The sequence below is a fragment of the Ipomoea nil genome, unplaced genomic scaffold (genome assembly GCF_001879475.1).
Source record: "Ipomoea nil cultivar Tokyo-kokei standard unplaced genomic scaffold, Asagao_1.1 scaffold3256, whole genome shotgun sequence".
Lineage (NCBI taxonomy): Eukaryota > Viridiplantae > Streptophyta > Magnoliopsida > Solanales > Convolvulaceae > Ipomoea > Ipomoea nil.
Window position 1 is genome coordinate 217,266 of NW_017619684.1, and position 15,426 is coordinate 232,691.

At 35.6% G+C, this 15,426-nt stretch overlaps 2 protein-coding genes across 2 annotated transcripts; both read left to right on the top strand.

Annotated features, from left to right (window-relative positions):
* The first annotated feature begins 3,323 nt into the window (after window positions 1-3,323).
* LOC109169179 (putative F-box protein At1g47790) lies at window positions 3,324-5,458 on the top strand. The gene is made up of 3 exons (XM_019318042.1): window positions 3,324-4,250; window positions 4,532-4,584; window positions 5,212-5,458. Exons 1-3 carry the CDS (start codon window positions 3,324-3,326, stop codon window positions 5,456-5,458), a joined length of 1,227 nt encoding a protein of 408 aa, XP_019173587.1.
* An 8,653-nt stretch (window positions 5,459-14,111) lies between these two features.
* LOC109169180 lies at window positions 14,112-14,666 on the top strand. Its single transcript, XM_019318043.1, has one exon. It carries the CDS (start codon window positions 14,112-14,114, stop codon window positions 14,664-14,666), a length of 555 nt encoding a protein of 184 aa, XP_019173588.1.
* The last annotated feature ends 760 nt before the right edge of the window (window positions 14,667-15,426 follow it).

Sequence of the window (15,426 nt, forward strand, 5' to 3'; positions counted from 1 at the left end):
TATAAACTGATAGTGGATATAACCTCCAATCATAATTGTTCCCAAATGAGCCCATAATTTAAAGCAAGTCATTAATGCCTTAAATAAATCAAACGGCTCAAATATAAACCCAAATTAAATGAGCCTAGAATTTAAAGCAAATCCATAATACTTTAAATAACCCAAATAGACTCAAATATAAACACAAATTAAATGAGCCTAAAATTTAAAGTGACTCCATAATACTTTAAATAAACCCAAATAGACTCAATTTAATTGGCCAAACAAAATAAACCTTAATTTATATGTCGTTCTCTTATAACATATAATTCATGATTTGATAGAGACAAACCATATAACATATGAATCATATACCGTACGAACACAGTACAACTAACTTGGTTCCATATGATTCAATTCCAAAACATATATACATTACAGTATATACATACATGTATAACATATGTTGGTTCCATTGAAAACAGTACGCACATACAGAAACATGCGAATCAAAATGTACAAATCACTTTAATATATAGCTAGCGCTGAACACTGTATACATATAACATATATGCTTGTTTTTCAAACAACAGTATGTATAACCAGGCAACATATTTGAATCCAAGAAATTCAATTTCTATATGCAAATCAATTTCATATATATGTTTGTTGTGTGCATATGACGGTACTGGATGTATATGCGCGTGATATGAACATATTGTACGAAATCAATGAAACCTTATAATTTCGTACAATTGATCCATTCAACCAACAAATCCATAATTAATTAAAAAATCCCCAAATATCATGAACCCTAATTTTAGTGATTAATCAATTTACAAGCAGGCTCTGATACCAAATGTTAAATAATCCTTTATGCGCTATAACTTAAATGCGGAAGCACAATTAACAATGATCGCATGTAAATCAAATCAATCAACTAAACAATGTTCATGATCATGGTCTTTTAATTAAATAGGAAAGATAGGACTTACTTGGTTCCATTGAAGATGTAATCTCTAAATTGAATGAATCAAGAATATAATGCTTCACCTCTCTGATCCGTATACCTTATTCACCTCCTGATGATACGGAGACTAGAAAACTTAGAGATTTGAAACCGTTTTGATCCCTAGAGTTTTCCCGGGTATTTATAGATGTGATGAGAAACCCTCTTTCAAGAGGAATGGGGAACCTCCTTTAGGAATAGAAATCCCTTTAGGAATGTGACCTCCTTTTAGGAATAGAAATCCCTTTAGGATTGTGAAACCCATAACCTTATCCATTATACATCTTTTAACCCTTATAAACTTAAATTTTAACAGAATGAGAGGGAGGGAATTTCACCCAGTAATTCCGCCTTTACACATCACTAATCATCAACGTGAGTACCTTATGGAATTACAACCTTTATTATATAAATCATTGTTAGGAAATAATTATTTCTAACATAAACATCCAAAGGTATATTTTCACACCATATATCTTAGTTAATATACACTACTGTAATTGTGATAGAAATGTGTGATATTTCTAACACAATATTCTTCTTTTGAAACAGACAAATGACATCGTACCTCCAGAATTAGAATCTTGGTTGAACAGTGCATGATGTTTTGGGTTGTCGTTCGGAAAAAAAGATGGTGGATGATGATGATTTTGTGGAGGTACACTTTTCAATTATTTGGTCTCTCTATAGCTTATTGATTTTAAAATACTATGTTTGTTTATTATAAATTTAATATTTGTTTTAGGAATTTGACGAGAGTGATGAAGGTGAAAGCCCTCCTGCGGTTGGTGCTGCTGAATGAGTTCTCATCAACTCAATCTTCAAAGAACAAGGCAGTTGTCAGTGCTAAGCTTGACCGAGTAAAGGGAAAAAATTCAATCTAGAGTGGTTGAGGTGTCTGGGTCAAGTGGACAATGATGGATGTTTGCGTTTGATTTTGTGTCCTTTCTATCCTGGGATGTTATTGACTTACCTATGACGGTTGTGCATTATAACACATATGCTTGCTGAACTCTAGGTTCTAATTTTTGCATAAGGAAAACAATGGACCTATGGATATTCTAGAAGTTTTAAATCAATGCATGTGCATCGATCTTTTCCTTTTAATCTAAGTTTAACTTATCTATGAATGTCAATGTCTAACTTATCCTGAGATGTTATTGCCTTATCAATGAATCTGTTGCTTTTGTTGTGGTTCATGTTTCTCTTGCAGGTCTTTACGCAAGAAAATCACTGATGTACTTGCCCAGAAATTAAACTTGGAGAACATAGTGAAGATGATCATAATCCTCTGTAATTTGGCAATTGAACAGATTTCTTCATGTAAAGATCTAGGGACAATATGTAATTTAGGATGTTTTGTGCCTATATAGGTTAGTGTGATATGCAATTCATGAGCGAGAAAATATACATGTTAGCCAAAAATGTATTCCTAAGGGTTTTCTACTAATAATAATAATACAGTAAGTTTGAATGATTTCTGAAAAAAAAAAAAAGAAATTAAAGGAAATAAATTAAGTGTATAAGCCAACCATGTAAATAGATGAAATCAAGTTGAAAAAAAAAAAGTTACCTGGTATCCATATTTCAAAATTCCTCCACCAAAAATATAAAGATCATTTACCTTAAAAAGTTACCTCGCTTGGTGTATGCAATGGAACTCGGTTGGTTGTTACTACGTTAGCTGATCACATTATTGAAGGCAAAATTACGTCGGCTATTAATGTTGTCATATGCAATGACAATTAACAAAAATCAAGGGCAAACACTTTCACATGTTAGTTTACTGTTGAAGAAGCCTGTTTTTGTCCATGGTCAGTTGTATGTTGCTGCTTCTAGGGTGAGTAATCCAGGCGGATTGAAGATTTTAATTCGTAATGACTCATACAATGTTAGTATGTCAACCATTAACATTGTGTACCATGAAGTGTTTAATAATGTCTAGAATCTAGACATTTAAGTATTATACAATGCAAAGTTGTTTTTAAATCAAGTTTTATTGTTGTTCATATTATTTTCTTTACTACAAATACATTCTCAGTCATCAGGTTATAATAAGTTAGTTAATATTGTGTATTTGAAATGTAAAAAACAAAATTATAAATATCATCCACGGGAAAATACTAGTATAGATATATAGAGATAGAGATATAGATATATAGATATATAGATATAGATAGATATATATATATAGATATAGATTTGTTAGCCAACAAGCTAGATAGGTTTCCTAAGAATCCTTTTCCTAAACAAAAACAATCTCAGATCAGATCTGCTTCAATAAATATGTATAATTCCTTCCAACCGAGTCTTCCGTTTCTATGTCATGAATACAATGTCGAAAGCAATGCGGCGGAGGATATCCGATGCATCACCGTCGCTGCCGGAAGATTTGGTGGCAGAGATCCTGAGCTTGTTGCCGGTGGAATCAGTCCTGAGATTCAAGTGCGTCTGCCAAAAGTGGCGCCAACTCATACAGCAAGATCACTTCATCGAAAAGCATATCCGTCGCGCCGCCATGGGTTGCTACTATCAAAAACAATACATTCAGTTTTGTTCGGAATTCTCCTGTATTGATATGCAGAAAGGGTTACTTTTAGAGCAGGAACATCGTAAAGATCCCACGGGAAGGCTTCGCATAAGGAATCCCGCGACGATGCAAACGGTATACTTGCCGGATCTCCGGGCGACTTGCGTGGTGGCCAAAATGTTCTTCCTGGCAAAAAGTATTAACGAATGCACGGTGATAAGTTTCTCGGAGGAGTTATTGGAAGGATCAGTTTTGTGGGGACGATTTAGAGTAGTAACCGTGGGTGTTGATGCAGCGTGGAGACCTCTCAAGAATTCCCCACCCAACTCCATACACTGCATTAGCAACGGCCGCCGCCAGTGGGCGATGCCGCAGATATTCGCTCTAAGTATTGAAAAGATTTTCCATGTCGTCACCATTGACAGGTACGGCCATGGCGACGACAGGAACATTCTGTCGGTGGACGCAGAGGACGAGAGCATTAAAAGTGTTAAAATCCCAGAAAATCTCTTTAATAATTGGTGGAGTGTGATGCCCGGAGAATGTGATTCAAAGCTGTCTCTTTTCCGCCTTTATGGAAAGGAAATCAAAATCAGGGTTCTTATGAATAGCAACAATAACGAGTGGGCTAATTTTGAAATCCAAACTGTGGATCTTGCAACTACTCTTACACAGGATTATCCAATTTCATACATCACAGTGGAAGAATATATGTGGAGAAAACGACGGGAGGTAAATTGGTGTCGACATAAAAGCATATATGTTCCATGGCGTATGAAGGAGGAACTAAGCATTGAACCCTCAATTTTGCAGATAAAAGGAATGCATTCAGATAATGACAAAGACAGTCACTAATAAGATTAAAAACAACATGAATATGCAATTTGGATTGTCCTTCCAATTCCATGATAGAATAGTCCACTAAAATTATTTAAGGTTAATACGCATATGCAGGCTATTGCTTCAAGTTTAACAGAGCATCTAATAATTTTTTGTATGTCATATAATCTTAGCATGATAATGAAGCTTACCATTGTGCATGTGGAGATCCCCATAAAAAAGAAATGTATGTAATTAAATATAATTGCAAGTTGCAACTATTTTAATGCCTTCAACAATATAATATATACCAAAGATAGAATTAAACAACTTAGCATAGATAATGTATAACAAACACATAATAATAAAACCACTCACCATAGAGATATATATATATACAAAACTTTGAAAACTTAATACTTTAAAACAAAGTATAAAAGATAAAATGGTCAAATAGGCCTTAAACTTTATACACATAACCAAAAAAAACACAAAAAACCAAAAAAAAAAACAAAACAAAACAAAAAAAAAAAAAAACAAAACATATCACTTCTCTATACTTTAAAAAGTAACAATTAAATACTTATCAATGCAATCAAATCCTTTTTATCGGTAATCGATCAATAAATTACGGGTAAAAAAACGATGCCTTATCAATTATTTTTTTTAATTTGTAAAAAATTATTTTTTAACAGCCTTCGCCTACTTGAGGAAGAAAGCAATCGGCAGTGGCATTCTTCCTCAACTCAAAGAAGGCAATTCAATAAACTATTAGTAGTGCACTTTAAAGAATTCTGAAATTAGCTAAGGACCCTAATTTCGGGGGCCTTTCTTATGTTTCCAAACTCCCGTTTGTCGTTCTCGACTTGATCAGGTTTCGGTCGATCGACGTTAACATTGAGAAGAAGTCTGCGCGGGTCCAAACTGGAGCCATGCTAGGGGAATTGTACTATGCCATTGCTAATAAGAGCGAGAATTTGGGTTTTCCGGCCGGGTTTTGTCCCACGGTGGGCACCGGCGGCCACATCAGCGGTGGCGGGTACGGGGCGATGGTGCGAAAATATGGGTTGGCGGCAGACCACGTCATGGACGCCCGAATCGTGGACGAGGATCTCTTCTAGGCTATCAGGGGCGGCGGCGGCGGTGATAACTTCGGCGTCATACTCGCCTGGAAAATGGAACTTGTTCCTGTGCCCAAAAGGCCAAAATCGTCACCGTATTCACCATTCCCAGAACCCTGGAACAAAACATACCTAATGTAATCTATAAATGGCAGCTTTTCGCCAACAAGGCCGACAGAAACCTCCTCATCAGAATCTTGATTGGAAACGTGAACACGAATCAAATGGGGAGAACAATACAGGGTTTGTTCAGTGCACTATACCTCGGAAGATCCAAAACCTTGCTAGCCACAATGCCGAAAGAGTTTCCAGAATTAGGCGTGAAGAAATCCAACTTAACGGAGATGAGTTGGATAAAGTCGGTGTTCTATCACTACGATAACGGCCCCGTCCAGAGCCTACTCAACCAATCGCACCAGTTCAAACGGAGCTACAAGATCAAGTCCGACTACGCCAAACGGCAGTTTACCGAACAAGTTTTTGAAGGGATATTGAAACTATTTAAAGAAGAAGACGACAATGTGCCGCAACTGCAGTTAACCCCGTAGTCCAGTACGGAGGGAGAATGGAGGAGATTCCGCCGTCCACTTCTGTCATTGCGATGGTTCTCACACCGTCCTGAACAGCATATACGTTAATGGCAGCTGAAGGATAAAATTGAGGTAAATTATGTGTAGGTCAGATCGGAGGAAGGAGGACATGGGGGTAACACTAAGTGGGTTGTGAAATTACTAATCTGTCCAAAGTTTTAACACTAGTTAGTGAGAAATTTGACCGGAGGGTTAAATTGACTACAGTTGAAATAGTTGTGGGACTAATTTTGCAAAATTAACAATGAGGGAATACATTGCATATCTGGAAACAATTGAGAGATCAAAAAGTACGATTTTCCCATACAAATTTAAAAAGTTCAAACTCTAGAACGAGGTATAGTTGTTTGTGTTGCACTATTACGGAGTATTTGTTAGGCAGCTAGGTTTCCTAAGAATCATTTTCCTAAACAAAAAAAATCTCAGATCAGATCTGCTTCAATAAATATGTATAATTGCTTCCAATTGCGTCTTCCTTTTGCACTACAATGTCTAAAGCATCCTATGCATCACCGTCGCTGCCGGAAGATTTGGTGGCAGAGATCCTGAGCTGGTTGCCGGTGGAATCAGTACTGAGATTCAAGTGCGTCTGCAAGAAGTGGGGCCAACTCATACAGCAAGATCACTTCGTCAAAAAGCATCTCCACCGCGCCACCATGGGTTGCTAGGATAAAAAAGAATACATAAATCAGTTTTATTCGGGATTCTCGTGTATACAGAAAGGGTTACTGTTAGAGCAGGAGCATCCCACGGAAAGGGGAAGGCGGCTTCGAATAAGGAATCCGGTGACGATGCAAATAGTATACTTGCCGGATCTCCGGGTCGAAGGTGAATCGCCGGCTTGGGTGGTGGCCAGAATGTTCTTGGTCGCAAAAAGTATTAACGAATGCACAGTGAAAAGTTTCTCGGAGTCGAAAGAATCAGTTTTGTCAGGACGATTTAGAGCCGTAACAGTGGGCGTTGATGCAGCATGGAGACCCCTCAACAATTCCCCACCTAACTCCATACACTGCATTATCAATGCCCACCACTGAGCGAGTCCGAAGCCGCAGATATTCGTTTTGAGTACTGAAAAGATTTTCCATGTCGTCATAATAGACGGCCATGGCGGGAGCATTAAAACTCTTAAAATCCCAGAAAATCTCTTCTCAAACTGGAGCGGTGTGATGCCCCGAGAATGGAATTCAAAGCTATCTCTTTTCTGCCATGGTGGAGATCAAATCAACATCTGGATTCTCATGAATGACAACAAGAACCAGTGGGCTAAAATCCAGACTATCCATCTTGCAACTCCTACCCAGGATGCTTATACAACTTCATTCACATTTGGAGTGTACATCGGCAGGAACTAAGCATTAAACCCTCAATTTTGCGGTTAAAAGGAATGCAATTACAGAGGGAAGATCTAAGCCTGGAAGGAAATAGATAAACCAACGATCACCTCGCAAATTATTTCATTAATTTCACCTAGCACTTATGGTTTTTTCCTTTTTAATGTTTATATAGAGTTAATGCATTTTTTGGTCCTAGACTTATTAGAGTTTGGACACTTTTAGTCCACCTTAATAAATTTTGCCATATTTTATTTTAGCCACACTTATTAGATGTTGGACACTTTTAGTCCTCCGTCAGCTTATCCGTAAAATGAAGGACATTTCTGTCATTTCACATGTTCTTTTTCTCAGCCTTCATTTTTTATGCTTTCTAGCTCTCATATTCAACAATCTAAAGAAAAAAGCTCTAATAAAGATTTCAGACCCTGTAATAATGGAGGACGTAGAGTTTCAACCCATGGAAAACGTAGCTCCAAACTGCTCACCACCCTCGGAAAATAGTTTGGATGGGCAGACCTCACCCCAGCAGAAAGAAAACGTTATTGCAACTCCATCTGTAAGGAAGGAAATTTTTCGTACAAGGAAAGACTAAACAAAAATTTGGTCTTTGGCTTCGTCGCTGGTCTCATTAACCTGGCACAATACGAGTCTAATGATGATGATGATGTTGATGTGGTGGGCGAGGATGATGAAGACGTTGATTGCCCAAGTATCTACCTAACAAAAGCAGAAAGAAAAAATCTCTAATTCCTTCCTAAAAACTAAAAAACAAATTTTCATACACATTCATACATTCATTTACGAATTTTCTTATTGAAGTTGATGGTGGCTGACCCCGTGTCTGAGGAAGCTCGACCAGCGGCAAGAACTGTCACTGGAATTTTTGTTCTTTCCAGAAATCGTTTAAGATACATCTCTGCCTGCGCCGGTCGTCTTAGATGATCAATCTGGACAAGAAAAAAAATCAAAATAATGGTAGGAGGCTTCTGGCAACTTTGCGTAATGGAGACCAAAATTCAACAACAAATCAAAATAACAACCAACAACGAAATCAAGCAACGTCGATCAATCCAGATTCAATTGCTGGAGATCAATTTCAAAATGGCACAAAACAGAATCTAGAGGCTAGAACATAGATTGAACAGAATACGCAGTGAATCAATCAATCACTGATGAACAATATGAATGCAGGTTTGCATTAGAGGAAGATGGTTGTAACAATTGATGAGGTGGAGTGGAGAAAATTGGCTAAGATAGATTGAAGAAAAACATACCTTGGTTGGCAATTCCTTGAAGGCGAGACCAACAATGGATACGGTTAGGGCAAAATTATAGGCGTTCTTCCCTCTCTCTTTGGTTCAGCTCACATTGGAGCACTGGATTTGGCGATGGTTTGAAGAATGCGATTGAGCGTGGCTAAAGTCAAGATCGAGATGAAATTGTTGAAGCCTAGATATGATAATTTATGGATTGAAATTGCAAATGGAGAAGGAGAGGCGAAGGTTTTTGGAAAAGGATTGAATACAAGCATGTTCCTTCCTTATGTTATAGGTGATGTACATTTGGGCATAGTTTAGAGGCTTGTTGAAGGCCAAGGAATGCGAGAAATGTATGGGATGGGCCGGCGATGGTGGAGACCGCGGAAGTAGGCGGTGGAGCAAGGGACGACGGAAGTAGGCGGTGGAGCAGGGGACGACGGAAGTAGGCGCTGAGAAAAGCGAAAAAAATAAAGGCCAAGAAGAACCTATGAAATGACACAAACACCCTCCATTCTGACAGTAAACAAACCGATAATCTGACGGAGGGTTAACAGTGTCCAACATCTAATAAGTGTAGCCAAAATGTCGCAAAATTTACTAAGGTGGACTAAGAGTGTCCGACCCCAAATAAGTCTAGGACCAAAAGAGTCATTAACTCGTTTATATATAATAAGACTATCATCAACCCAGCCATGGATCCACTTGCTAAATGATGTGGATTAAAAAATAATTTTTTTTTATGTATATGTGGAATCGTGCCTAGCAAGCTTGCAATTGCAATTGAAATCTATTGCAAGCTTGCTAATGGCAGATTTTGTTGTCAAATGACATCAAAACTGCCCACATGCCTTTCAGGGAAAATGACACTTTTTTTCTTGAATTATGCTTACAATACTTTTCCCCCCTTAGTTATTCATTCTTCCAAAAGGTTGAACCCTTAGTTATTCACGCATCCACATTTGCCCCCTCAATTATTATAAAAGTGGATGGTGGTTTCCCCCCGATATATTAAATAGGCATTTCTACCCTTAAAATAAATATTTTATTTATTTGTCTTCTTCAACAAATTATTACTTATATGTAGGGATGACCACGGTTCGGTTCGTACTGAATCGAACACTATAGCAATCAAATCAAAATATTTTCAGTTATGATTCAGAACATAACCCAATATTTGGGTTTCCATTTATTAAAATCGTGAAGTTGAAAAAATAGATCCCGAACCGTGAACTAAAATTAGAATTATAATATTTACAAATAGTGTATGTTTTTTTTTTTTTTTTCCATTTATACAGACTCTCACATACAGGTAGTTTTTATTTTGAATCGTCGGTTCACGGTTTCGGATCCAATTTGAACTGCTAGTTCAAACTTTCTTTTAAAATTCTATTTTTTTTTAAATATTCTAAATTCAACAATTAATGTATTTTATTTTTTCAAATCGTGATTATAATTTGTTGGAGAAGAAAAATAAATGAAATATTTATTTTAAGGGTAAATATGTCCATTTGATATATTAGGGGGAAAACAGTCAGATCACTTAAATAATTTAGGGGGAAAAAGTGCTATAAGTATATAACACAAGGGGAAAAAGTGTCATTTTCCCTACCTTTTATGTTTTTTTTTTTCGAAAGTTGATTGGATTTAATGTGAATAGTAAATGAATTGCAAATTTAATGATGAGAAAGTAGGACTCACTTTTAAAAGTAAAAAGTATTGTAGCCATAAAGATAATTTAAGATATATTAGAAATTTGATGGTGAACATCACACAGGTGTATAAACACAAGAGCGTTTATGCATAGGTCACATATATACCTTGGGCAGTACACTTTTACTAAATCCTCATCAAATTCAATTCCTCATTTCCTTTCTCCTTTACAGCTTGTTAGACTATCCAATCTAAATTAAAGAAACAATTTACAATGAGAAAATAAAAATGAAAGACACAAGCTAAGGATGAGGGATTTTCTTAAAAGGAATCTATAAAATATAATACAGGACTAAGATCAATATTTCAATATGAAGGAAAGGGTCGGGAATAGGAGATCTGCCTTAGTTTCATGAACATGAATAACAAGGTATGTTATATATTAAATTCAAATTTAGGACATCAATGAAAAAAAAAAAAAAAAAGCATACTGACATGTCACGCGTTGCAATCTGACATTGAAACCGAAAACATAGTTACTACTACTTAACGATCATTTATACATATAACGGTTTTAGTCTTACTTTGGACTATAGTCCAAAACAATGTCATTTCTTTTAATGAAAAGAAATGTCACCCATTTCACGTAATTAATTCTGTTTATATAACATATTCAGTCTCATTTTGTATACATTGTTATTTCATTCCTGCACAACTAATAAAGTTTAATTTTGTTTCAACTACAGTTTCATTCGACATTATACATACAATAGTCTTATATATTACCATGAGGCATGTTATTCAAATTTTATTTTATAAATACTATAGTCTTATTATAACACCACTAAGTGCAATATATACTCAAATATGTGAAACTGTTATATATTCAGTTTCGTTTTATATACACTCTAGTTTCATTACAATACAACTGAAGTATCATTTTGATATAATTACCGTTGCATTTGACAATATACACTCAATATGTGAAACATGTTATTCAGGTTTTTTTTTTTTTTTTTTTTTTTTACCATACTGTAGTTTCATTTCAGCAAAACTAAAAGGAACTAAGCGTTAAACCCACATTTTTGTAGCTAAAAGGAATGCAACCGGACAAGTTTGAAGAAGCAATGGGCGCACGTTTTTGGAAGGAAAGAGATATGTCGAAGACCACCTCCCAAATTATTTCTGTAATTTTGCTTTCGCTCTGACATCTAATGTGAATTTCCTACTTACGAGTTACGACTAACCCTGCAAAGGAAATCACAAAATTTAAATAGATAATTTTTTCAGAGTTTTTTGCAATTTTTATTTTCATATTTTCTTAGGTGACAAGGAAATTTGATTTAAATATTTTACTTCTTAAAGAGCGTTAGCAATGGTTGTTAAATATATTTTTATTCATATAAAAATCTATTTCATATATAAAAATAAACCAAATAAGTGAAGAAATCAAGTGCTGGGGGCTATCAAGATTTCAAACATGTAACCTTATTGCCAAACCAACTCAGGTGGTGTTGCATAGTACAATACAATTTGTTCTCGAATCATGTAACCTTATTGCCAAACCAACTCAGGTGGTGTTGCATAGTACAATACAATCTGTTCTCGAATTATGTAGAATTTTTTTTTTTTTTTTTTTTTTTTGAAAGTTACTGGCTCTATTACATTGTAGTATCTATTCATATACTTTCTCAACCTACGCCTCCATTGAGGCTTGAACTCATAATCTTTCAAATAAAAATTCAACCCGAGTACCATTAGACCACATAGTCCTGGTCAAATTATGTAGAATAATTGAGGTATAATTATATAATAAAGTTGCAGAACAGAGGAACTCTAATAGCAGCACACACAGTAAAGAAAATAATATGTACTCCGTATATTGCTGATGATTATGCTCTATGTCTATCATCCCTACAGAATTAAAAAAATAATAATAAAAATACAAAAAAAAATAATAATAATAAAAATTATAATGATGGTTCAACATGGCAAATTATTGTGTAGACCATGAATATCAGATACATTTTAATATATTAAAAGTACATTATTTTTGTACTGAAGGTACATTATATAAAATAATAAATTTTCAGTACTCAAATATTGTACTTTTTATTTATGGTCTGCAATAATGATTGGTTCAACATCCCCTTAATTCTGATTTGGAAGGGTCATCACGCCAAGTTGATTCCTTAACTTGATGAAAGTTTCGAACTTCACTGATTTCGTTAGAATGTGTGCAGTTTGATCTTCAGTCTTGCAGTACTCTAGTTTGATCACTCCCTTGTTAACTTGATTTCTCAAGAAAATATATTGTATGTCTATGTGTTTGCTCCTTCCGTGAAATACATCATTTTTAGCTAAATTAATATTTGATGCGTTGTCCACATAGATCTTGATTGGACTTTCCTTCTGAAACCCAAGTTGGCTTGTTATGTTGCTAAGCCAAAGTGCTTGGCATGCACTTGATGCATCTGCGATATATGGTACTCCGCTTCCCATGTTGATAATGGAACAATGTGTTGTTTCATTGAGGACCACGAACACAGCTTTTCCAAGCATAAAGTAGTAACCCCTAGTACTCTTCCTTCCCTCCAAGTCTCCACCCAAGTTACTATCAGAATAACCAACTATGTTCAAATATAGTTTTTCAAAATTTTAATTTTATTTTAAACCAATTTTGTTTTAAAAAATTTGAATTGAAAAGTGTTTGTAAATTTTTAATTAATTAGGAAATGACATAAAAATTTATGAAACCCTTTTATTAATTAAGAAAACGGCATAAAACATTTTCAAACGAGTTTGGTGATTAAAAGTGTTCAAAATAAAGAAATATTATTCTTCTGAAGTTCCAGTGTATCATAAGTATCAATACGTACAATCATATATACAAACGAGTTTTTTTTTTTTTTTTTTTTTTTTTTTTTTTTTTTTTTTTTTGCTAGACAAGGTACTATTAACAATATTCGATACAATTAGATATATGAGTGTACTTAATGTTGGTCCCGATAGTGATAAAAGAGAGTCTAGAGGAGGAGTGAATAGACTCTACTCGATTTTGAAACTAACTTCGAAAGAGTTATGCACAGCGGAAAATATATATTCTTTTTAAATGTTTCTTTGCACACTTTTGTTATAGGAAATTATGGTTTGATGAATGCGAATGATATGCAAAGGAGATAAGCTGTAACACCCCTAAATTTTAAAACCTTTAAAGCTTACAAAATACAGGCGAATCTATCATTAATACCCAACAGAGCGGAACTAACAACATAAGTATCAGGGTGCTATGCCACATCCAGGTTTGAGAACCTAGATGCACAGGCTAAACTAACTAAACAAAGCATAATCCACAATTAATATCCAAAATACAAATCAAGGCTCACAGGCCATCTAACTAAGACTAGAGCTAACTAAGCTAAATCCACGAGTCCATCTAGCGTGCTCCGAAGCTACAAGTCAGTACCTGAAAAATATACGGTGTAACATCCGTCAGCGAATAATGCTAGTAACCCACTCCTACGTGTTGAGTACAATATAAGTAGATATAAGAAAATCATTTTGAGACTGAAGAATATGTTAAGGATATGAGTGACTGACCTATTCTTTCTCTGCTCTAATTAAACTCCTGTAGAATAGCTTTATTAGACTAGTAGTTTAACTTCCTACTATTCACTCTCACTTATGTACTTTTATAGCTAGTCATTTTACATCAATAAACACTTGATTCATTCCCTCACATGGTATCAAGAGCCACAATCTCCCAAGAGAATTATTACTTTTTTTCCCCTTTCTTTTTTCTCCACCTCTTGTGACACAGATGGCTTCCCAATCTTCTGCAACCAGCAATGATCTTATCCAGCAAAACGCTCCGTCCAACTTCCCTATTAAACTTACCCCCACTAATTTTCCCATTTGGAAACGCCAAGTTCAGGCGACATTAATTGGTTTCAATCTCCTTGGCTACATCGACGGTTTTGTTAAAGAACCAGCCAAGTTTAACTATGCTGAACAGACCACCCCGAATCCTGCACACTTGACTTGGTTTCGTCAAGACCAGATCATCACTAATGCGCTACTGGGGAGTTGTTCTGACACAATTCAGCCTCTTATTTCTTTCGCACCAACAGCGTGCGATGCTTGGCAACAGCTCGTTGCTAGCTATGCTAGTGCTTCTCGAGGACGGATCATTTCCCTCAAGGCTAAGCTCACCAAAAACCCGAAAGGTGATCGGTCAGTTACTGCTTTCCTGACTGATATGCGGTCTATAGCTGACCATCTCGCCTTGGCTCAGTGCCCAATTTCGGATGAAGACATGGTTGTTTATGTTTTAACGCAACTAGACGACGAGTACATCTCCATCGTTTATGCTTGATGTGAGTCCAATTGTGCATATTTCTAGTATTGATTTAATTATATTTGTTAGGCTTAGGTTCATAATTTTGGTAATTTAATTGTATAATCTTTTGTTTTATCATTTAGTTCTGGTCTACATTTGTTTTGAATGTTTTACGATGTTTGTTAGTGTTTTTGAACCATTGTAGGTCAATTCTAAGTACAAGAGAAGTTTGATGACAAGTTTGGAGTTAAAGTGGACCAAAGAGCGCGTACACAACACGCTCGACGCATCCAAAATTTCCAGATTGCATTATGGCAAAGAGGAGCGAGGTTCGACGCGCTGCTCGACGCGTCGAAGTTGCGGCAACGAAAACGAAAAGGCGCAACGCTTAATTACTAAAATAAAAGGGCGGCAGTTTGTTTAATTGTGCAGCACCAAATTCCAAAAAAAAAAATTCGCTGGTTTCAATAATTTAAAAAAGTGAGGCACTTTCCAAATTAAGAAAGAAGTTTCGGCAATTTCCAAAAGAAAGTGAAGAGAATTCCTATTTCGCCCGGTTTGCAATTTCAATCCAATTTCGCATAAAATTCCTATTACTATTGGGATTGGTTACAACTATAAAAACCCACCTCCTCAATCCTAATATTAATTCAGAGATCTTTCAAAACAAGAAAGAGATAAATCAAAAACCACAAGTTATCTTGGGAAGCAAGAAGAAGACTAGGGAGATTTGAGAGAATCGTCTGCTTTATTATTGTACTCTTTTCATAATTTGTATTACCTTTATTATTATTTG

What these genes read in the sequence shown, in the direction of transcription:
- LOC109169180 (XM_019318043.1), top strand. Translation starts at nt 14,112, where the DNA reads ATGGCTTCCCAATCTTCTGCAACCAGCAATGATCTTATCCAGCAAAAC.
- LOC109169179 (XM_019318042.1), top strand. Translation starts at nt 3,324, where the DNA reads ATGTCGAAAGCAATGCGGCGGAGGATATCCGATGCATCACCGTCGCTG. An exon ending in TGTGGAGAAAACGACGGGAG is followed by an intron (nt 4,251 to 4,531) that starts GTAAATTGGTGT and finishes ATATAATCTTAG; the next exon opens with CATGATAATGAAGCTTACCA. An exon ending in GATCCCCATAAAAAAGAAAT is followed by an intron (nt 4,585 to 5,211) that starts GTATGTAATTAA and finishes CGACTTGATCAG; the next exon opens with GTTTCGGTCGATCGACGTTA.